This window comes from Cydia splendana, chromosome 5 (genome assembly GCF_910591565.1).
Source record: "Cydia splendana chromosome 5, ilCydSple1.2, whole genome shotgun sequence".
Classification (NCBI taxonomy): domain Eukaryota; kingdom Metazoa; phylum Arthropoda; class Insecta; order Lepidoptera; family Tortricidae; genus Cydia; species Cydia splendana.
In genome coordinates, this window is record NC_085964.1 from 8178444 (window position 1) to 8203479 (window position 25036).

Sequence of the window (25036 nt, forward strand, 5' to 3'; positions counted from 1 at the left end):
AGAAAGCCTTTCCGAGCTGGTGTGGTGAAAAGTCTTTTACTTTGTCTCAGATTGAATGGTAAATGATCCAAGGGCACACTATTTCAATGTCAGATGCCAGCCTCTACCGTTCGTTTTTTTAGCATTAGAAAGAACTTGAAAGAAGGTAAGCGATCTTGACATTCCGGGAGTGCGCAGTCAACGTGAAAAAATGTTCAAACGCTGGAAAGTGCAGGGGTCAAAATGTCCATACGGAACCGGCTGTCTATGTGGCAAAAAGTAGGTAGGTTAGGTTCGTTAGGTAGCTTCAGATGCCCGAAGGGCAAACCGCCCAGAAAAAGGAGCCCCGCGAAGCGGGGCTCCGTCTCGTTACGTCTAGTTACATAGACAGCCGGTTCCGTATGGACATTTTGACCCCTGCACTTTCCAGCGATTGAACATTTTTTCACGTTGACTGCCCACTCCCGGAATCGATCTTGACATGTCTTTTAATTGAAAAACACTTTTTAAAAATCAGTAACTATTACTTATGAAAGCAGAAGAATATAAATGATCGTATTTTTTTTTTATTATTATAAACTGATCGGCGATTGGCTCTAGTCACACCTGATGGAAAGTGAAGACAGAGCCTAAGATGGAGCTCACCGGTTCAGTAATAGCCTATTCATTCTAGCTTTAAAGAGACCGAGGTCATATTTCTCAGGGAATACAGATTAGATTCATAATTGTTACATATTTGCCGTAATTAATTTTTAAAATGTGTTTTTCAATTAAAATACATTGTTTACCTTATTTCTAATGCTAAAAAAAACAAACTATAGGTGGTTGCTTGTAAATCTTGTTATTAAACACGCCAAAGTCATTATATTTGAATAAAAGAAGCAAAATCAGTCTATATGGTACATATGCAAGTTAGACTTGTTCTTGGCCAATTATCTTGTTTTGTTCTTAACTATGAATGACACAGTAGTAAGTAATATAGACGAGGAGAGAGCAATGAAAGCAAGGCGTATTTTGAGCATGTAATTTATTACACCCATATAACATTGTACATATAATCCAGGTATAAATACACATTTTGCACTGCATTGGAATATTACATAAAAATAAACATCTTTGGTTTACAGAACAAATCAACAACATCAAGAAATATTTTCTAAATTACATACATTTACGCGTATTTGTATCTAATTTAATAATAAAATTTTAAGTTACCACAAGCCTTTCGTTTCAAGTATTTTTATCCAAAATATCTACTAATTTGAGCACTTGACCACTCATATAATTAAATAATAACTACAATACAGACGTAAATTAATTCATAGTATCCAAAGCGTAGGTGTATAAATAAATATAGTTATACGCGACATTACGTTATAATTTAAAGGAATATAATTATACTTTCATAGTGCTTACAGAAACGACGTTTTATTTTTGGTGTTAAGTTTGAGTCATGCCATTTTTTGGAAATTAATATGTAGGATAATGGGTTATATCGCTATAGTTAAAACTAAGCAAAAACATGTCAAAATTATATTTGGACGTATATTTATTTGAATCACGTCAATCAAAATATATGTATTTTCAATGTCTTATTTTTTTCAATATATGTTGTTTGATATAGGTAAATATAACAAATCATCACGCAAGTGCTCAATTCTTCCTTTTTTCTGCTGGAATGGATTTTAAATAGTAATACTAATTTATCTACAATATCAAGTGTTTAAATGACGTTGGGACGGAAACATTTCCTTTAAAACGTTATACTGCTTTGCTTGATTGACCAATCAAATAATATAACATTATAATTTTGAGTTTCTTGGTGTCTTTAACTTTTAATTTATACCTAGGACAGACAGCTAGACATCGAACTAGATTTGTTTTTCTAAGATACAATAGAAGTGAAATTTTCTTTTTAGAAATATAATGACCATTAGTATGAAAGTATTAGGCGTGCTGTAAGAATTCTCTGGATTTAAAATGTATGCAGGCGCCAGTATTATCTATATATACAGTCGTAGTTTGGCACATTTTTTTCAATTTACAAAACACACAGTAAAAAGTATGTTGGTCTAGCAGCTAGACTCTAGCTTAATATACTTACATAAGTATTTTTGAGCGATACGCAGGTAAATCGGCACATGCAAAATTCTTACAATAGGTACTAAAAAGATTTGACGTAGTTAATGGACACAGGTGACATTTTGACCTGAAGAAGTTACGATTATGTAAAATACGAATAGTTTCATTGGATATTTTTGATAGGGGTCCGTAACGTTGGTAGGTACCCACCGAGCCCATGTGATCTTTCAATCGTTTATAAAATCGACTTTCAGGTGTTAGGATAGTGGCCCTCTGCGATTTCAAAACGTTAATAAAATATAAATACCTAATGCCAGATACATCACATGAAATCGGTATTTTATAATCGAGGGCACTGCTCAAGTTTTAAGAGTGTTAGATTGTTACCACACTGATCTAATGCCGATTAATTAATTTGTATGATCGATCTACCTACACCTACAGGCCAATTTGAGTTTTAGTTATTAGATCTGTTTCCTATGTGATGCTGATCTGTCAGTGTCACAAGTGGTATTTCTTCAACCAAAAACGTGACTTTTGACGCTGACAGACCAGGATCATATTGGAAATAGATCTAATAATTAAAACTCGAATTGGCCTGTAAGTCACCAATTTCCTGATGGTAGGTACCATAAGTGTGGTAATGCCCTTCCATTTTGCTTGGTATCTACAAATAAAATATCGACCGCTTTTTTAGGAATTTTGAATAAGACATTGCACCGCTCACAATATATTTATCGTAACCTAACTATAAGGATAATACTTAATTACATAAATTGAAGCATGAAAACACTGATCAATCATTGTATTCGCTTCGACACGGGAACTTGTCTAAGGGGATATACAGTCATCTAACGACACAGCTTTATTAAAAATTGCACTAAGTAATGAGAATACTTTTAAAATTATATCCAATTAATTAACTAATAGAGATCTAATCTGCATTTCGGCTGTCTGTAGTCAGCTTGAAATTGGACCTGGAAACAAATAAAAGTAAAATTAGTCTTGCTCCTCATACCTCTACCACTCAAAATATCATCATATATTATCATCGCAACGATCAGTCTTGCGCTCCTCTCTCAAAAGGTCGTCGGTACATTTTATCAGTAAATTGAAAAGAGTCTCTGCAAAGTCACACTCAGGAACCTTTTTGCTCCAGTTTCTAACGGTTTTACGATCATTCTGTCTAACTCTGAGCTATATTGACGAACATAACTTATTCGCGACTCAGTAATTTCGCGCCGGTTTCGTCATAAAGTTTACTGCTGAAAGGTTGCGAAATGGTTTCTTAGTTACAAGTGTAACAGATATCTACTTGTACCAATTGCAGCTGGTGTTGATAGTCTGAATTGATAAATGAATGCTATTAGGTTCGCGGGTGCCCGGCTATTTTGATTTGATCTGGGTCAATGTTAGCAGCCGTTGCAATACGTACGCCTGTAATTGAGTACTGTCGTGAGTTTTGGCGGTGGTTTCGTTATGAGCGTTTACGCTTGACTTCACAATAACAAAGCTTAGGTTAAGATGAAATCTAGTCTAGGTAAAAATGACTAGGAATCGCATTGGACTAGTGTGCTCTTGTTGAGAGCCATGTAGGTAGTAGGTACAGTCAGTCAAAACTATTAGCTTAGCGCCCCTGCACTGCATATATATTTATATTACATATAAATTAAATGGCGTGTCTCTATCGTTTGTGCCTCGTTCTACCACCGAAACTGCCACAGCATGCATTAGGTCGGTATCTACGCCTAGTCCTTACTAGCTAAGCAGTAAACTTGACTTACATAGCGCTCAACCGTCGGACAGCGCCGGCGTGACCCATCCGTATTTGTCATGGGTCTTGACGAGCGAGCGGAAGGCCTCCTCGGCGCGGCGGCGCGAGAACTCGCGCGAGGGCCGCGGCGGCGCGCGCGCCACGCGCCCCTGCCCCTTCACCACCGACGCTGCGAACTGCATCACCACGGCTTCCACGGTGTAGGCTGACGCCCAGCCGCGCGGCGTTAGGAGTTCCATGCAGATCGCGCCGCCTGTAATAATATTGTAATAGGTCTATATCGTCATCCTCATAATCTTGAGCCAAAACTTCCACTGCTGCAAAGGCCTCCCCCCAATAATCACATCGAACCCTTCGACGCCTTCGTTCAACGTATTTATTATCTATTCCCACAACATTTAGCGTTTTTAAAGCATGATTGCTATTCCAGAACTTCGACCTGGTCGATTACCCATTCTACGAGCAGTAACTTATCGATCGAGCGAAGATTGTCTTCATCAAGATAAATGTATCTTTGTGTCGATGGACAACAAAAACAGCCCTGAAACGTGGTATTACCACAAATAAGACATTTGCCTAAATTCCACGCTCACGTAATTTCGACACATATGCGTAGTGTCACTAGTGTCTCACCTTCCATTACAAATCCCTTTTCTATCCTGGGCTCGATGACCCGCATGAAGGGCGGCGCGAAGGGGAAGTTCTCGGGGAAGACCAGGTGCAGCAGGATGTTGGGGATGTGCAGCTCGCGCAGGTCGGCCGCCAGCTCGCTCTCGGGGTCGATCTGGTGCAGCCGCACGTGCCACTCGAACAGGTTGTCGTTTACCAGCTCCACCTGTAACAGGAAAGTTTAGGATCTATATTCTTACCCTTTTATTATGGTTATGTTTTTCGAGCGTATGTACCTTATGTGTACCTATGCCTACCTACTTCTTTGGTAAGGATTACAGTACAGCCTACACCGTTTGACGGATTACAATGTGATGTGAATAGATTTGTGTTCGTTGTGGGAGTGACATTAGTTTTATTTTCTTTGAGACTTATTTCTTATTTACCAATCTGATAAAGTTCGATAAATGTTGGGCATGTTTATATTTCATATGAATATGTACGCTTTTAGAATTGCTATTAATAGCTGATGAATAACTGTCCGAGTACCTAACCCTAAAGCTGTGTTGTATACCGAAGAGGTTACGATTAAACTAGTAGGTAAGAAGGATAAATACATAGATAATTAGATAACGCCTTTTGTTTCTTTAAATTATTTGCAGTTCCGGTCACGCTATCTGTAAACACGAAGGCGTGGTCGTAATTTTCTGACTGCGTCGTAAACAAAGAATCAGGGATTCCTGCAACTGCTCTTTCTTAAAGGAGATCAAACTAATTTATAAACCGGCGTCAGGTCGTTAAACGCGCTGGCGCCCCCTGTGGCAGTAGTGTGGCATCTAACATTGTTTACAATAATTATAAAAAATATATGAAAATAACACAGCTTTAAAGGTGCGTGTACGTAAGATTTAAATTTACGTGTTAAAAGCGCAAGGCAAACTCGCTCATTTATGTTCTCTTACCGTAAACAAAGGATCAGAGCGGCTTTCCTGTAACCGCTGTATTTCTTTGAGTTCCTTCATGAGCCGTCGCGTGCGCACCGCGGCGGCGGCGGCGGCGCGCTCGCGCACGTCGCTCGCGCCGGCGCCCTTCTTGCTGAGGGCGGCGGGCGACGGGCTGCCGGGGTGGCTGGCCGCTTCTGCTGGACTCACACCATCTCTGCAAATGTAGTAAAATAATGTTTTAATTAACCGACTCGTGGCCCGTAACATTTCTCAAGATTTTAATTACAGGTTTGGGAAATTGGGTTAGGTAAGTGCTTTTTTGTAGATTATCTTGTTTTAATCGAATCATGCTTGATTTTGGGTTAAGTTAGTATTGGCTATGTGCCACGTGGCAGATGGAGGATGTAAAAGCAACCATCCTTGGTTAACCCGCCTGGATCGATGTTTTCCTGACTTGTCGTCTGTCCAATAATTAATGTGTAATGTAGGTACCATAAACTCACGGCCTGCTTATGTAACCGGAGTATTAGGTGCCTATAAACAGCTATAATCTAGTATTACATAATATGTTGCTATATCCTTAACTTGGAGTTCGGAACGAAAATAACTAGCGTGTAGTAGTTTCCTAATTATAATGTCCCTGTCGTTTAATTTAAGGGGCCGGTATATGACGTTTTCGATTTAGACCTCACTTGGTGACCATAATTTGTTCAATAAATGCTTAATAATTGCATTAAATTACACGTAAATTTGTTCACGAAGAAACCGTGTACCGACTCTTCATGCCATTAGGTATATTTTTAATTTGCTGTTATTCTCTACAAATCGACACTAAAAGTATCAAAAAAATCATAATATGGAGTTCCGTTTGAGACAGAAGCAAAACAATTTTGTCTTTGACAGTAATTGAATTATTGTGTAATTTTGAAAGCTAGATAACTCAACTACCAATTTATTATCGATTTATATTTTTACTCACAAAGACAACACGGAAATTCAATCTCAAGTGTAAACTTTCGAACAATTTCCATACATTGACGCCATCACTCAAAATTCTTCTTTGACTCAGATGCCCGCTCTGGGCTCGAGTCAAAGCAGACGTATAGCTGCTTTGACGCTAATGACAGCTGCTTTAGACAATTATATTGACATTAAATCATATACGCATACGAGAAAGTATACCAGTAGATAAATTGTATTTCAAAAAATAGGGTAAATAAATAACAGCTCGCGTCTCATTTCAAATTTGATTTGCTATTATTTACGGGTCATAATGGTCGAAAACCGCAATAAACTATCTTAAAACATTACGATTACAGTCGAATTTAAGTATTATGTTACTACAAAACCCACTTAAAATGAAAAACGTTTAAAGACTCATCTTTACTGACTGGGATTAATTTTCATTATGACCAGCATAATAATAGGTATTCATTTTGGGTAATTTTAAAAACATATATGGGGGGTTTCGGGGCCCTACCACCATCCTCTGGGCCCAAGTCAACCTCACCTGCTCGCGGTCCCCCTGCTGACAAACGGACGAGGCTATGGCGAAACGGCTTCTCCCGGCTCTGCCCGGGTTGCGCGGGTCAGATGGTAGTCGCCGCGTGTAAAAAGCCAAAACACCAAACAAAAATGGAAAGTCGAAGAAGAAAACGCACCACGGATAGGGCGCCGCCGCATAACGGCGCACAGGGGGATCGCCCTACCCCTGCGATAAGTGGGCGAGGGCTACCGGGTCAAGGGCGGGCTCGGCCAAAGACGTTAGCCCGAAAGGTCCGCTTTGCCACGTGGAACCTTGGCACGCTGTCCGGGCGTTCCCGCGAGCTAGCCGACGTACTCGCCAGGCGGAGGGTGGCAGTGGCATTCCTGCAGGAGACTCGATGGAAAGGCAACAGGTCCCGGAACATCGGGAATGGATACAAGCTGATGTACACGGGCTCTCCGAGTGGGGACAACGGAGTGGGGGTGGTGCTCTCTGAGGAGTTCAGGGATAGCGTTTTGGACGTAAAGCGTATAAGCGACCGCCTTATGGTTGTGGAGGTGCTTATCGAAGGGGTCGTGACCAATTTGATAAGTGCCTACGCCCCACAGGCCGGTTGTAGCGATGCGGACAAGGCGATGTTCTGGGAGCATTTCGGGGAACTGCTGCAAAGCATCCCGTTGTCGCAGAGTGTTGTTGTGGGTGGCGACCTGAACGGTCATGTGGGTGAGAAGTGTGAGGAGTTTGGGCGTGTCCACGGTGGTTTTGGTTTCGGGAGCCGTAACCCCGAAGGGGAAGAAATTCTCCGGACGTGTACGGCTGCTGATCTAGCCGTCGTGAACACGTTTTTCAAAAAGAAATCCGAGCATCTGATCACCTACAGGAGCGGGAGGAGCGCCACTCAGATCGACTACTTTCTCACTCGGAGAGACTATATCGGCAAAGTAGCCACCTGTAAAGTCATACCGGGAGAGAGTCTCACTGCCCAACACCGAGTCCTTGTGATGGACCTGCTCGTCAAGCCCCGAGGCACATACCGGGAGCAGTGCCGCCCCCAAACCCGGTGGTGGCTGCTTGAAGGATCCAAGTCCCATGAGTTTGCTGCCGCTGTCAACGACCTCAGTGTTGTGACGGATGGCCATTCCGTACAGCAAATCTGGGATGGAACTCAGGCAGCCATCACACGGGCGGCGAAGGCGGTGCTGGGGGTGTCTAAAGGGGGTCGCAGGCTTGACAAGGAGACTTGGTGGTGGGACGCCACAGTCCAGAGGGAGACTAGGGAGAAAAAAGCCCTCTTTAAAAAGTGGCAAGCGTCCAGATCTCCTGAAGACCACGCGGCATACAGGGCTGCCAAACGTGCCACTAAACAAGCTGTAGCCAGAGCCAGACATAACCACTTGCGTCCTCTGTACGATAAGTTGGAGACGTCTGAGGGGCAGAAGTTCATTTATAAGTTGGCACGATCGAGGGTCAAAGCGGCGCAGGACATCTCCAAGTGCCGCTGCGTAAATGACCCTCACGGTAACCTGCTATGCGAGGATCGCGCGGTAAAGGAGAGATGGCGCTCTTACTTCCACAACCTGCTGAATAACCAGCACAAAGAGGTGCAACCTCCGGATCTCCCTCCGAATCAAGGACTAGTGCCACCGATAACGCCGGAGGAAGTCGAGGCGGCTCTTCGCCGCATGAAGAATCGGAAAGCTGTCGGAGCCGACGGAATCGCTATAGAGGCGTGGAAGTCGATGGGCTCTCAGGGTGTGAGCATACTCACTGATATTTATAACCGCATACTCCTCACCGGGAAGATACCCAACCAGTGGAGGCTGAGTATCATTACTCCAGTATTCAAAGGTAAGGGCTCGGTGCGGGAGTGTAGCAAGTATCGCGGTATAAAGGTTATGTCTCACACCATGAAGCTCTTTGAGCGCATAATCGATGCTCGGCTCCGACAGGAGTGTACAGTCTCGGGGTGTCAATATGGGTTTCGGCCAGGGTGCGGAACGATGGACCCTGTATTTGCCCTGAGGACCCTCATGGAGGGATACAGAGCAAAGAACACGCCTCTACATTTCCTGTTTCTGGACATGGAAAAGGCCCTTGACTGTGTCCCTCGTGAGATGATCTGGTGGGCGCTGCGGTCCAAGGCTGTACCTGAGGCCTATATTGACACTATCCGGGACATGTACCACGATTCTGATTCAATAGTCAGGACCGCTGTTGGTGACACCAACCCCTTCTCTGTCACTGTTGGAGTACATCAGGGCTCTGTGCTCAGCCCGTTTCTGTTTAGCGTGATATTAGACGCCCTGTCAGCCAGCATCCGAGACTACCATGAGCAGCCACCGTGGCTATTCATGTATGCTGATGATATCGCGCTGACAGACTCTGATAAGGGCCGACTTGTCCAGCGTGTGAACAGATGGAGGGGGTCGCTGGAGAACGGCGGTCTTAAACTAAATGTGGCGAAGACAGAGTACATGGCCTGCAATAGTACAGATCCTCTACCCGTCCGCATAGGCGTGGACATGGTCGAGCGCACGGATCAAGTTAAGTACCTAGGATCTGTACTTAGCACTACCGGGGACATCGACAGCGACGTCAAAGCCCGAATTTCCGCTGCTTGGGTCAAATGGCGGGAGATGACTGGGGTTATTTGTGACCCCAAAATGCCGATTAAGTTGAAGGGACAGGTCTATAAGACCATCATTAGACCTGCCCTTCTGTACGGCAGCGAGACTTGGCCTTTACTAGAGCGGCACAAGCAGGAACTGCGTGTCACGGAAATGAAGATGCTGCGGTGGATGTGCGGAGTTTCACGCAAGGATCGCGTCCGAAACGCCCACATTCGGGGTAGTCTTGGCGTCCGTGACATTGCAGACAAACTGCAAGAGTGTCGCCTTCGTTGGTATGGCCACGTCTCGCGCAGACCGGCAAGTTACGTGGGTAACAAATGCCTGGCCATGCCGCCTCCTCCCGGTACGGGAAGAAGAGGCCGGCCCAAGAAGCGATGGCTTGATGTCGTCAAGGAGGACATGCGTGCCAACGGACTCACTACCAGGGATGCCGAAGATCGGGCAAAGTGGTCACGAAGGAGTCGGAAGGCGGACCCCGGGTCCTCGCGCCCCGCGCGGGGGCACAGCCGGGATTGACGCCAGGATGATGATGATGATGATGATGACTTCTGTACGTCAATGGATTTTGATAACTATTGTAATTTTGTATTTATATTAGAGAACTTTTATCTGAAAATATTGCCTATTAACCGGAAGCGTTATGTAATTCGTATAAGTAGGTAATACCCGAAAGCCTTGTACCTAGATCTGTAGGTAATACCATGGAACATGGATTACGACGAATAAATGATTATGTAGGTATATGCCGTTCGTTCCGTCTATATGTATAATGCGTGTACGTGCTGTTCTCTGAAAATCTTCAACAATCTTCAAGAAAAAATAACGGCTAGACCAGCACTAAGTATTAGCGAGTATTTGCGGCTTTGGAGACCGAGATCGATGTATCGAATGTTATAGAAATTTACTATAAAAAACAATGTTTTATTTCAATTAGGTCTACATTTTGTGCATATCTGAAGTATTTTCGTACTAAACTTGAAACTTTCGTTGAAACTAAATAAAATAATTATTCCAAATGTACAGTCACCTGCAATAATATGTTACACAACGAAGGCCGCAAAAATATCTGACAAGATCTTATTTGTAGTGTAGTGTGTAGACCCATAAGAGCATGTCACATATTTTTGCGGCCTTCGAAGAGTAACATATTATTGCAGGACTGTACATAAATGTTTCGGTGATTTTGAGATTATTTTCCAAGTTCACATTTCTCAACTGATTCTCCGGAAAAATTGTAAGCAGGTTCGATACAATTATCCTGTTTCGCTTTTTTTGGAAAAAGTTCAAATAGGCAAAAATTTAAAGGACTAAGGCGCTGGTAGGGTCTGTGACACTTAAGACCATTGTGATTACGCCACGTAACTATCGACAACTACATCATAAAGGCTACGATCGAAGTTATTCAGCACTAAAACAATACCGGTATAATTTATTGATTTATTTTCATTTTATTAATTTAATAGCGAAACAAACATCGAATATACCACATAAAAGTTAATCAGTAAAGATACCTATTAGGGGTACATTATTAGCCAACACTGTTTGCACTTAAGCGGTATCCAGACTAGTCAATTTTTCGCCAATCTGATTAAATTGCCCGATCGAATCAGGACGTGCGGATACAAACACCAATTTGGCTCGCTGAATTCAACCGCCGATAATGACCGATATTACCGATAAAATGAGGTGCGGATGCAAGAATACCAATTTGTGACGCTAGTATTTTCGTTCTGGAGCATTTTTTCAATTTAGAAGGCTCTAAATCACCATAAATCTAAAATTGGAGATTGGCGCTAATTATTTTCCTGATCAAATCGACCGATTTGATCAGGCCGGCCTGGATACCACTTTATATATTTTATTTTTATCCGCCAAAATGGAAATGCCACCTGCCGAAACTTTATTTATTTAAATTCCCATTGAATGGATTTTGCGCCTTATGAAAACCGTATAGAATAGTAAATAACATTTTACATCTGACTTAATGACATATTGTTTTATTCGCTTTAATTTTACAAAACGCGTATCTCGACAAAGCAATATTAAGTAGTAAAACAGTCGACAATCAAATGAATTAAATAGGTACGTCACGTGTGACATGAAGAGACAAGGAAAGCAAGATAAAATGTATTGTTTCTCTTTCATCTTTCAATGGAACGCTTTTACAGTCTCTGTTCCTCAAGGGAGGCTAGTGGTAAATTCTAAACTAAAAGTCCAATCTTAAAAAAACATGATGGGTCACTGACCTGTCTCACTAAAGTGAGGTGTGCGTGAAGTGCGCTTGTGTGTGAAATGGGGTAAATTGTCAGAATCTGAAATTTTACCCACCGCTACCGTCGCCTTAACTATGTCATTAATAGTGATGGTTGTTAATGATTCGTCCTCGTGAATCTGCAATTACTAGCGATTCCTTTAAGTGGATGCATACGGAAATGCCTACGATATTTGCAAATAACTTGTTGCTCGGAGCAAAGAGCAACTCTTCAGTGTATTACCAATAATAGTGCGCAGGCGAGATCAATTCTTGACGGGACCAGTGTAGCGAGACCTCGAGATCCGTACAGATCTCCGACGGATAAATTTGCTATCTGCTAATTCCCACCATACATTGACAGATTTATCTGCCAGATATAATGTCAAACAGATCTGTACGTAGGTACCTAAATACCTACTTATTACCATAGCTCGGACTTACTATCGCAAAAACAAATACGGTAATAGAAAAAGGCGCAAACTTTTGAACATTTGTGGGTTATGACCCTATCATTTAGAAAACTGATTAAAAAATACTGCAAATAACATAACTTCAAAACATATTATCTTGTTCTATTTACGAGTTACTGTTTGCAATGATCTGTTTTATAACTTATATGTAATCGCCACGTTCCTTTAGAGCTATACCGCAAACACATGAGACACTTCTGAATTCAGAGATTGATTGTCGACCTATTGGCTCTTATAAGTTCAGATCAGATCAAATGTCCATGGCCGCGGAGGGATCGCCAACAATATCTAAATTTATAAGATGTCCGGGATGCTTCTTATACTGGTTCGCCGTAGTTTTCATCTCGCCCATGCTTGGCGAGCGATGGTAATGACTGCCCAGCTTCCGTATATTGTGTAATTCGATTTAATTGGTCGTCGTCGGTCCAGTTTCGCCCGGCGATAAGGCTGTGCCCGAGTCGTGTTTTGCGCAGACATATGTACCTACTTTTAAAAGTGCAATAACCCTCATTATTTATACATGCATGCAGCTGTAGGTACCTACATAAACAATTTAATAATAAAGACTGGTAGTCGCTGTAATACAAAGTTCGCAATCTTTATTACTTAGTTGTAGGTGGCACCACTGGACGAGAACTCGGTCCTACATTGAAAAAAAAAAATGTTTTTACAAAGAATACCAGTCCTCACTATTCGATGTCTCTGGTCGTATCAGTGGGTCATTGACTGGATGTTACAGTTGTCGCGACATTACCCAACTGCTGAATCAGGAGTTGTACCGTTTCGTATGGATTTCAACACGAGCGGCCTCTGTCTGTCACGCGCCTTCTTGGGATGGGACAGTTTATTGCTTGTGCGCTCTATTGAATGCAGATTAACTTAATAAATGGATATCCCACATTAACACAGTGGAAAAGAATGAAAATAAACCGAAATTTCTTACGCCGGTCTCATCTCGGCGAAGTTCTTCTACATGAATCGGTGGTTGTTACTGACTTGAATTTCTTCTTCAAAATCTTCAATAATTCACTAAATATATATTTCTCTGAAGCTATAGCAACGAATGCTTCTCTTTTGCAACATGCACTTAAAGCAGTCTACTTCCGTAATTGATAGGGTCGCCGTTGTCGTACTCCACACCACACTCTGCGTTTGGGGTAAATGGCCGAGCAATTTTAATCGTTCGTTTTATATAGAAGAATCGTCAATCGCAGTATTGTTGCATTTTTAGGGGATGATTTCTGGAATGTGAATTATTCTTCTAGATCTGTGCAATTGTGCATAGGTACATCGGTACAATCGCATCGCCTGCGCTCGCGGTGTTCCAGTTAAGAAAAAAATGCCTTAATCCTTGCAACCGAGCGGCTACCTAGTCGTTCAAATGCGTTCAAACGAGTATGGCCCTAAGGGTGGAACACCGCGAGCGCAGGCGATTGTATGTACCTAGGTCACACACCTACCTACCTATAGATGACACTAAATCTGTGTCATCTATAGGTATAGGTACCTATATGCGCGCATTGACAACATTTTAAATATTAATTTACTCGTACACCTCAAACAAACTTAACATTCCTATGGCTTTATTAACTAAGTATTTATTGAGGTTTAGGTAGATTTTACCACTATAGTCGTAACCATGTACGTAAGTTGGCAGTTATTAGTGTGTTATTTTGCTAAACGTGCTTATACTCTTGCCAATAATGTAGTAAGATAACTACCAACATAGTAACTCTCGTAACCATTGGCAGTTTGCCATTTTCTTATCTGTCCAGCCAGGTACAGGTATATGTAAAAGTATTCAATTCTTTTCTATCCGGTACCTTTGAATTAAGTTATTATTCCTTCCTTTTATTAGCTGATTCCTGCTGATTCCTGATATTAGCTAGGCACATGCAGTATAGATAAATATGTGACATAGTTGAAACTTGTAGCAGGTGGTGTTAGTGACTGTTAGTCTCGTGGGTACTGCAAATATAGTAAACAAAGATTGAAGTTATTGCTCTAACGCGCAGTTAAGTAAAACATAATTTTGAACACTTATCCCGTTACTTCTGATGCTGTATCAACCTGGATAAATCGGATTGGAGCACTTTGCTAAATATAATGGGAATCTCATATGGTATCCGCTTCCGTACATGTGCACTACACTTTAACGCAGGTAGAGTCAGAAATACCTTTCATGACTCGTTGGGAAGGAATGTTGTCAGTCCACCAGTCTCAAATATGGTTAAGGTCGCAAATGCTCGATTATAAGATGCGGATCTCATACAGTAAGTCTTTGTTTTTAAAGCACGAACATAACATATGTGGCATACAATTCGTACTTAGATCTTTGAAATTTTTGTTTCCATAGACCACATTTAGCACCAAAATTTTACTAATTTAATACATTTAATTGTTCTGCTATTGCTGCAAATAAGCGTTGGTGGCCTGGCGGTAAGAGCGTGCGACTTTCAATCCGGAGGTCGCGGGTTCAACCCCCGGCTCGTACCAATCAGTTTTTGGGAACTTATGTACGAAATATCATTTGATATTTACCAGTCGCTTTTTGGTGAAGGAAAACATCGTGAGGAAACCGGACTAATCCCCTAAGGCCTAGTTTACCCTCTGGGTTGGAAGGTTAGATGGCAGTCGCTTTCGTAAAAACTAGTGCCTATGCCAATTCTTGGGATTAGTTGCCAAGCGGACCCCAGGCTCCCATGAGCCGTGGACAATGCCGGGATAACGCGAGTGTTGCGAACGCAACCTTTATTTGTATAATACAGTAACTAAACGCAGCCGTCGGGCTCGGCTAGTATTTGGAAGCTTTTTCTAAAGCACCAATAGGAGCGCTCCACATATTATGTATCGCGGCCAATTAGAGGCACCCAAATCTTAACCACTATTTTCGGACATTCAAATTATGCAAATCACTCTTTCATCAGCCTCCATACGATTACCACACCACTTTTACATTTAACCGTTTAGTCAAGGAACCCTTGTAAAACCAGTACCTATTGAAATTATAATAGTTTACTTCAAATCGAAGCTTTTTATTTGAGTCGTCGAGATCCTGACCTGCACGGCGGCTACAGCGAGGAAGAAGAAATTGATCTGCTATTGATAAACGCATTAGGACTAAGGAAAAACCTGTCCAAACCATGTCTGAGTTTATTTAGTTTAACGCAATTTAAGATCGAACTTTTGCACAAATTGAGTGAAGCTTTGGACCAGCGACGACTGCAACGATCCCGATTGCATCCTTAGCTACTGCATGCGTCGTACTGCGCGCGTCGGAATCCATAACCAAGCCGGGAAATAAGTTATAAGTGATATTATTTCACGGAAACACGTGGGAGATTATATTTTTATACAGTTTGCGGAATTCCGAGAATCCTTGATTGCCGTGAGAGATTTATCGGCTGGACGATGAGTCGCCGGAAGGCGGAAGACACGTGAGGCGAATGGCGTCTAAATAACCTCCGCTTTTAGCTAATCGCTTTAATTGAGACTGGACTGTCCGACGCAATGAGATCAGTTCACTGACCTATGGTACGGGAGTACTTATACATATACGTATCAGAAAACTCTATTTATAGTCTAGGAAATCAAAATAGCTATAGTGCTTTTCTTTGCAAAAAATAGGGATATAAAAGGCTTTCCTAGAGAAGGATTTTCAAACTTTTCTGTTTCTGAATCCCGCTTGAAACATATACTTTTTAAATAGAGTTGTTTATCGTCTCATTCCTAATGTGAGTTGTGTAATTTTTCAACTGAGCTTTAATAACGGCTTTTGGACCCCGGGTGTCCTCGGGACGCACTCAAGCTGTCCTAGTCTACCTATAGATGACTATTTATAACGCTAAGTTAGAAAAACGACTGGAGAGATCAGTTTCTATTCTAGCTCTCTCGTTACCAAACCCGATAGGCAAGCCAACTAAGCTATAGAAGATCACATTATGCTGGTCCGTTTTGCTGCCTATCTATTTATGCAAATACTTAGGCAGGTGGCTATAAATTAGCAACATGCAGATTGCATTAAAGCATATGTCAGTTGACTGACTTTGTGTATTTAAGATTGACAGACACGTACCTACCTATTTCTTTACACTATTTACATAATTGAGACGAGTACTTATTTAAGAGAAGCAAAAGGCCAGTCAGAGCCATAGTGATGATCTTATATGGGTTAATTCCGCTTTGTAATTTTTTGTACGGGGCACAATGCAATGTGTTATGTGACAAGTAGATAATGCCAAAAGTCTACTTTGAAATAATTTTGTAGATAGAAATGATGATTTTGATAGAATGTTTATTTTTCACAATTATGACCCCCCTACCTAGCAGAGATCTCACCCTCACCTCACGTTTTTAGATTTCTTTAATCCACGTTACGATTAGCCAATTACGCTTGTCTGGTACAGAGAAACAGTTAAGTAATTTCGTAAGTAAAAATCTTTCTCAAACCCAGAGATTAAAAATAAAATGAGATACCATAAATTGTCTAAAAATAGAAAGCATAAATTTAGGTATATAGAAAATTGTATTACACAAATTCTGAGTTCTACCGGGGCGGTTCCAGCACCAATAAGAGGGAAACGGTCACGTGTCAGTGAAAGTGGAATGATAACAACCGCCCAAATGTTCACCAGGCGCGGACGAGTAACATCTCTCAGTAGAACTAGCGTAACTGTCACCCCTAGGCCGGCAACAACTATATGGAGTCTAAGAGAAAACTTATACTGGTATACCTTTGAGCGCTGGACTCGCGTGTGGTTTGTAAACAATTGGAATACGAAACCAGGAATGTAGCAGTCAAAGCACGCCACTCCATCCGCGGACCGGCGACTAGAGTAGAGAGAAGCGTTACCGTAAACCGGGGTTACTTTGATCAATTTTAGAGTTTGGCACCATTTTTTGACGATCCTAATATACGTAAAAATATGAAATAAAAATATAATAATCGGTTTTTTCTCTTCTTTCCGCCTGCCAAATAAAAAAAAATGAGGACTTATATTTTTTTCATAAATAAATAAAAACAACGCGATCAAAGTTATATTGAGAATGGGGTTACTTTGAAACCACTAATTTTTTTGCTGACAATCTAAAGTAGACCCGCTAAAAAGCCCGTAAAAAATAAAAAAATAAAAATCGGTTAAGTATTTTTTAAGTTATTTATATTTTTAAGGTGTGGGGTTACTTTGATAACATACCAAATGATACAAATTAATAACTTGAAGCGCTTATTACATTATCTACTATAAATAACGTAGGATTTTAACTTATTATCCCACTTAGCAACTGATTTTTGAATTGCAAGCTTTAAGGTTTCAGTAAATTTGGTATGTGCACTCGGGTTTTTGATATGTTGCCTTTATACTTATTGTATGTTCTATAAAAAAAATTGTATGCTTTCGACGCGGCACGAATAGATCTTGTGCCCGCCACTAGGTGTGGCGTGCTCATTGAGTTGTTCTTCTTGGTATTTTTTGTAGTCTCGTTACCCGATATTTTTTTGTAATCTCTGGCATTGTTTCTATAAAAAAAACAATGCATATTTATTAATAGTAGAATTAATTAATACCCTGGTGGGCTGGTGGCCTTACGCACGTATAATATAAAACACCTAAAGCAAAGACGCAGTATTAAATATAGCCAATTTCCACCCAGAAAGTTAATACCATACAATAGAAACGGGTAAAAGAATGTTTAAAATCAGATGAGCAGTTCCGGAGATCAACATTTACATACAAATTTATAATTCTACAACCTCTACCTCTTCCACTGACTCAGACGATACATATTTATTATTGAAAAAGATACATAAAAAAATCGTAGGTTGCCAAAACAATTCATGGTGTTACTTTAATATTTTGATCAATTTCACCACGTATAAGTGATCAAAGACACCCCGACTCATGGATTCCCCGGCTATGTGCACATGTGTAGGTTGTCGAATTCAGGTATTTTTTTATAAACTCACGAATAAACACTGATTAACCTAAGACACTATAAAATTACATGTATTTAATTATTGACACAAATACAGTTAAAGTTTTTCAACCAATTAAACCAGAAAGAAATGCGTATCCGCCATTAATATTTTTTTTCAAGACGAAATAATAATATTACACTCACATCCGGTTACTGGGCGATGAAGCAACTATCAGTGTTGCCAATAAAGAAAAAAATACTGCGAAGTTATTTTCCAACTCGTCAAAACAAGCACTTTAGTAGCGGAGGGAAGTCGTTATCAAAGTCGACCCGCAAATCAAAGTAACCCCGGTTTACGGTACTTGCATTTAATTATTAGTTACGTAACTTATTTACTATTAGCCCTTTTTAGTGTCTCGCACCAAAATTTATAAATGAGTAGGTATGTACCTATCTTAGAAGATCATCTTCTGTACGTTTCTCTGCCCCTCTTTTACAGGCATTTTTCGCGGAAACCGTTTGACTAAATATGAAATCTGAAATAGGTTGGTCTGGTATACCTCCTTTTTTAGGGAATAGTTTTCTTTTGTCGGGATGTAGTTACGTTATATTTAATTAGGTATGTCTTGTCTTCGTTTCACAAAATCGGGCCCACAGGTTTTGCGGTAACTGCTCGTACTCGTATGCACTCCGGTCACGTTCGCGTCTCGACCGCTGTCTACATCGATTATTGTCAATTAGTGGATCCGGTTCCTATAACGATGATTTCATTACGAGTATATACCGCAACTCATATATTACTTAGATGGGTTATAAGTTATAAATAGCATAAAAAGGTATCTCCGTCGTTTATTATTAGTGCGCTTATTGGATATTCGATTTGACGCTTGATGGGTATGGGTATAAAGTACAAATTAATAACAAATCGCGTGCTTGTGGTTATTTAATTAAGCTAATTTCACTAATTGGTTTTAAGAAGGTATTATATTTCCATTTTATATTTAGTAAGTAGGTAGGTAAGAATCTTGATTGACGTGTAGTAGGTACTCCGAATTAATTCAATAGGTACTTAGCAAAAATATTAATTACCATACGGGTGAACCAAGGCTAGATACCAGACTGGAGGCTTCGGGGGATAAGAAAGACCAGAACTGAGTAAGGAAGCGAAGTGATTCGGATGAGGAAATAAGGATCCCCGAATCGAAATTAATATTCCGTTTGTTTTATCGCACACCATACGTACAATAGCGTATATTGCATACCTACCCACACACACGGCAATATCATTTGTCTTACAAGTTCTGGTGAAAAGGGGTGTAAGAGAGGATTTTAAGTTGCCACGAGAGCGATTAAATTCGGACAGAATTGTTTCTGTGTTGTGTATGTAACGGCAAATATGTAGAGTACCTACCTATGTTGCCAGTGGCCATTTAAATGGTTAAGAAATAATGGACATTATAATAGGCCGTTGTAAATGCACATTTGCACAATGCACCGATTGCGCTCATTCGACTGCAGCGCCATTATCATGTTGTAATCTAATCATCGCGCCTGACAACTTTCAATACACATAGCGGCTAATATAGGTATCAACTAATATATTTAAAATAAACCAAGGATAATCAACAAATAGCTGAAAATGCCTATTCCCATTCCTTCGATGGAACAGAACTTCCTGATCGCGAAATAGCCACTTCTTTCTTTGATCTGGCTACGACATTGGCATTGCATACACAATATACCAGCAATAATACATCCAACTCAACAAGGTCATCCCGGCTTAGTGGTGATTGCTGTGACATGGGTGTGATCATCCTTTAACACTTTCATTAGGTACCATTAATTAGTCCCGATGTGTCGTAATTGAACAATAGGGGGATAAATGGCAGGCCCATTGTGATATGGCGCAATGTTTTGCCTTCTTATCTTTGTTGCTGCACCGTGCATTGTGGGTAATGTACGCAGTTAAATTGAAACTACAGTGTAAGTATTCAGAGTTCAATATTTCAACAGGCCTGGTGGAAATCCAATATGTAGTTCTATAAAAGTGGATTGCCATAGGCTTAAAATCGATAAAGAGATCATGCTTACTGGTTTGTACAAATAAATATACGTCAGCAATCTTATTTTAAGAACTAATTTAATATTTAGGTAGCTAGCACACACATCGAGGAAGCGCACGAAAATAAATATGTTTTCAATATTATTCTGATACTAACCTAAGTTGGGAATTGCAAATTTGGGAAACAATCTAAAGGCCCAATGTTGAATATTTAACACCGACCGCACAACAGTTAGTGTTGGTAGGAACTCGAGTCCTTTGAGTCTGAATTTGAAGAACCCAGCTCGTTTTTACGAGAGACGGCGCCTAAAAAACTTCTGAGTCTTTTAAGTCCCGAGTCGAGTCTTTTGTTGGGTGTTTTTTAAGAGCAACTCAAAAGGACTCGAGCCTCCGAATAAAAACTCCGTCAACAATTTTATAGGTTTTCCCAAATAACAGTAACGAAATTAGGCGTTATTGTATGATTTGTGTACCTACCTATCCACAAATTTTACATAAAGACAATGCATTTCGAAATTGTTTAAAAAAAATCAAGAGTTATCTGAAAATGACTTAAGTCTCTACAAAAGACTTGTCTCTAACAAGTTGAAAGGAACTCGAGTTTAGACTTAATTATAAGAGTTTGAAAAACTGAGTTGAGTCTTGAAGCCGAGGACTCAAAGGACTCGAGTCCTAACCAACACTTACAACAGTTACTTCCTAAGCAAACATCATCTTTGTCTCAGAGCTTCCAGGAATCGTAAATGATAATGACACGAAGCAATTAAGGACCAAAGTATATTCTTCAATCGCTTACTTAAAATTCAAAAAGCGTCCTAATCTCTTTTATAAATCTTAATGTAGGTAATAAAGTAATGATTATATCTCACACATAACTAAGCTTACATTAAGCAACATGGCACCGAGGTTTAGGTACTTACTCGTACCTTATGTTAGAAGGTACCTGCTTAAGTATTTGCTGACGTGCATAGTTTAAAATTGACCTTAACCAATCAATGTCCGGGCCAAGTGCGTGTTTCGACTTATTACCTTGATCTTAATATCAACAGTATAGCTGTACGTTGAATAGGTTAATGGGAAGTATCGTTATAATAATCCGTAGGTAATTTAGATGGCATTACAAACTCTTTTGTGAAGTTGGTCGTTTCTTACATTTAAACATTCAGCAGTAAAAATTTAGATTTCGTTATCGGTATACCCGTATTTGGATTAAACGCCACCTGCAGGCCTTACATAACACTAAACACCAGTAGGTACCTACACTGTTCATGTTCAATCACTACAAAGCTTTAAATTTAACACATTAGTGTAGCATAATATTGTTATGTCTATCGTCCACTTCCAAGGTAATCACTGTACAATTTAATTAGGCCACAATTTTCCTGCATTTAATCAACCACAACAATATAATCAGTTGGTTTCAACTATAATACATGTAGCGTTCATATGGTTAATGCCTTGGAACGTTAATTCAGAAAAAGTTTTTTGATAGAAACTCTATCCCTCAATGATACAATGTTGAGCCGCGCATGTTCTTTTTATCCGATTATATCCGATTAGAAAGTGACATTGACCGATTTCGAAAATATTTGTCACTCTGTCGTGTTTGCTTACTTAATGAGCTCTAATCTACTCCGATTTGACCTCGGCTAAACACCTTGACCTTTCTATTAAGATATAACGGAAAAAGAAGAGAAAAGCAGAAGGTACACAAATAGTTAACCAAAAAATTATGGAAGAAATTCAATTAAGGGTTCAAGTTAATGTTAGGATTGAATAATTTTACGGTTTAACTAGTCTCACTTGTTTTAAGTCACTTGCGCGACATGTTTCGGAGAGTCTAGGTCTCCTTTCTCAAGCACTAACAGTGCGAGCAACACAAGTGAGTCTAAACCGTAAAATTATTCAATGTTAGTATGTCTCACAACAGTTTAAATTCGATTAATGTTAGGAGTTTGGATGTTAATTTAAAATAATCACTAAGGTCATACAATTTAAAAGAAACTATGGTTTAGAATAAGTTCTTGCTTTTAACTTTCCATAAAATAAGTATTAGATAAAATTAAATAATAACTTAATAACTACCTACAGAACTGCGACTGATTTAAACTTTCATGATTTTTACATTACACATTATTAAATTATAAAACGGGACTTAATCGCGTAAAATTAAATTAATTAAGTTTTAAGATCTCAACTTTAGTCAGTCTTCTCCGTGACCACGCGGACAGCGCCGTCCTCGAAACGTCAGAGGTAAATCTTAAAAGTTAATTATACGCGATTAACTCCCGTTTTATAATTGAAACTGAACTGAGATTACAGACGAATTTATTCTCGTAAGCGGCTCATATTGTAATAGCATTTAATAGCCCTGTATTATTATAACTACAGTAGAACCCGCTTAAGACGATTCTTAGGGGACCTAGCAAAAAAAGCGTTTTAAAAGGGATATCGTATTAAACGTGAAAATAAAAACTAGTATTATTTCATGTACAAACACCGCAGCGGTGATAATGAGCGAATTATATCTAAGTGTAGGTAGGTATAAGTTCACACGTGGTTTAATAAATCTAGGAACACTAACGATAGGCTCAACTAGAAAGTCGTGGAGTAACTGACTGCAAATAAAATTCTGGGAGCGATAGCTTGCACTCCGAGGTCCAAAACAGTCAAGCAGTTGGCATAACATTCTCACGCCGACAAAAGATATTAGACGAAACAAAAAACCTAAGGGTAGGTAATAAACACATTAAAAAATGTTGGCTAACGTATTGCATAACAATACGACCGTACGACGGTTATGTCAATAACACAAACGTGCAGATGGTGCGTAACGGGAATTATAGATGGCGTATTAAGCGGGACGCGAGTCGTATTAACCGTGAAAAAATGTATGAAAAGCGGCCTAAAGTTGCAGGGACCGGCGTAAAATGGCGTATTACGCGGGAAATCGTATTAAACGTGATCGTATTAAGCTGGTTCTACTACTGTAGCTTGATATTAATGAGATATTGGGACTTATGTAGGTACGGCATGCGGGCGTTTTATGATGCTTTCGCAACCAAACTTTTGTTTAAGTACATATAACAGTGTAGTTATGCACTGTGTTACCGTTTCTTCAAAATAAGACACATCACACCAAGTGGAACTTCTAAGAAGAATTACTTAATCGCTTACAACTTACAAGATACCTAATACCTGTACTGTACCGTACTGTACCTACAAACAATACAGCTGCATATTTACGCTTGATTGATGTTGATGATTCAGGATTTTACGGACCACACAAGTTTAAACTAGGTCATTGCAGTTTACGTTACAATAATAGTTTTAAATTATTCACGGTTAGTTTTACTAGACTTATATCGACCGAAATATGGACCGTGACACAAACCAACCCCAGGCGGTTTTCTGTGGGACCGTGATTACTTTTGGTATTGTTTTCTGGCTCCCGTTACCTATTTCGACGCAGTTACATGCATCTTGTTCACGGGTAACTGAAGATAGCGGTTGGAAAACAATACAAAAGGTAATCACGGTCCATAGCCCGGTCAATATAAATCCAGGTACCTACATTACAAATATTACAATACTCAGAGTATGAAATGGGTCTAACTTTATCGTTATTTTTACACCTAATACCTTAGGTATTAGTTTAAAATGTGCTTAGGCACATTTTAAACTCGGTTGTTTTAACTGTTACGGTCCAGTAGGTTGAGAAAACGGAGTTCCTTATGAAAAAGTCGTAGCGCATTTTTGGATCACAATACGGCTGCCATAAATTTAATTAGCAATCTTGAGGTCTTTCTAGGAGTAGTAGGACTTAGTAGGACTGCCAATACAGATACAGATCTGTATTGATTCGAATCCTGAGTATTTGACTATCGCTCGATAGAAAAAAAATCATGAACGTAAGTTTAAATTAAAATGCACTTCTTGTAACAAATGATGCACAAAAGCTAAAAATATGAAAATTAATAGTAAAAAAAGTAAAATTAAAGTAAATCGGTTAGATACAAGTGAACTTTTTTTTGTAGCGTACAGTCACAGCAAAATATATATAAGTAAAGTACAACAGAAACGAATCATCTAAATCTCCGCAATGCAAACGCAACAGCCGGGATTCCATTATAACTTTGAATTCTGTGCTTTGTGTAAGTAAAATTGACGATTTTTTTAATTTTCACTTGATTGCGGAGACGTACGGCAAGTTTATCGGTTGCGTTAATTACTTAATTGTTATAATAACAGTACCTGTGTCGCCGTAGTAGCCCGCGCCTGGCCGGGGACCCGCTCGGCCCGGCTCCATCATTGTCCAGTTTCTCCGGAGACCGAAACAGCTTCCTAAACGCAGCTGCTACTTTTTCCTTCGAACGCGACGTCATTTTGCACAATTTTTTTATTTGTTTTATTCACTCCTAACAGCACTAAACTTCCAGAGTTATGTTTTTACACAATTTTTGTTTACATCAACACGTCTCGATGCGCCATTTCAGTGACGCACAAACGTCAATTTATTTTTCGTACTTATTACGTTTTGCAAGCTGCCAGTTTTTGGTAACTTATAGAGTCCGTCATCGGCATCACTCGTGGGGACGAGGGCGCGCGACGCGTCTTCGGGCACGTGCGTTAGTTAGCGAAGTGAGAGCGAGGAGACTTGGCACAGTGGCAGTGGCCTGCGGTTATCGCGCGTTGCGCGGACGCTGCGGCGCCAACGCATGCATATCACGGCTGCCGGCTCTTTGTGTGAATGAACTGGGTGCGTCTCACGGGAACAAAGTAAAAGTCCCAGTGATTACGCACCAGCTGGCCTTGCAGCTGGAAATTCTT

The 25036-nt window shown here is 40.2% G+C and overlaps 1 protein-coding gene across 1 annotated transcript; it reads right to left on the reverse strand.

Moving 5' to 3' along the window:
* Window positions 1-989: 989 nt before the first annotated feature.
* Window positions 990-25036, reverse strand: LOC134790700 (ubiquitin-conjugating enzyme E2Q-like protein 1). The gene is made up of 5 exons (XM_063761602.1): window positions 24461-25036; window positions 5407-5602; window positions 4469-4670; window positions 3846-4088; window positions 990-3038 (listed from the first exon to the last, which is right to left on the reverse strand). The coding sequence occupies exons 1-4, from the start codon at window positions 24589-24591 to the stop codon at window positions 3853-3855; spliced, it is 765 nt and encodes a 254-aa protein (XP_063617672.1). The 5' UTR covers window positions 24592-25036; the 3' UTR covers window positions 990-3038; window positions 3846-3852.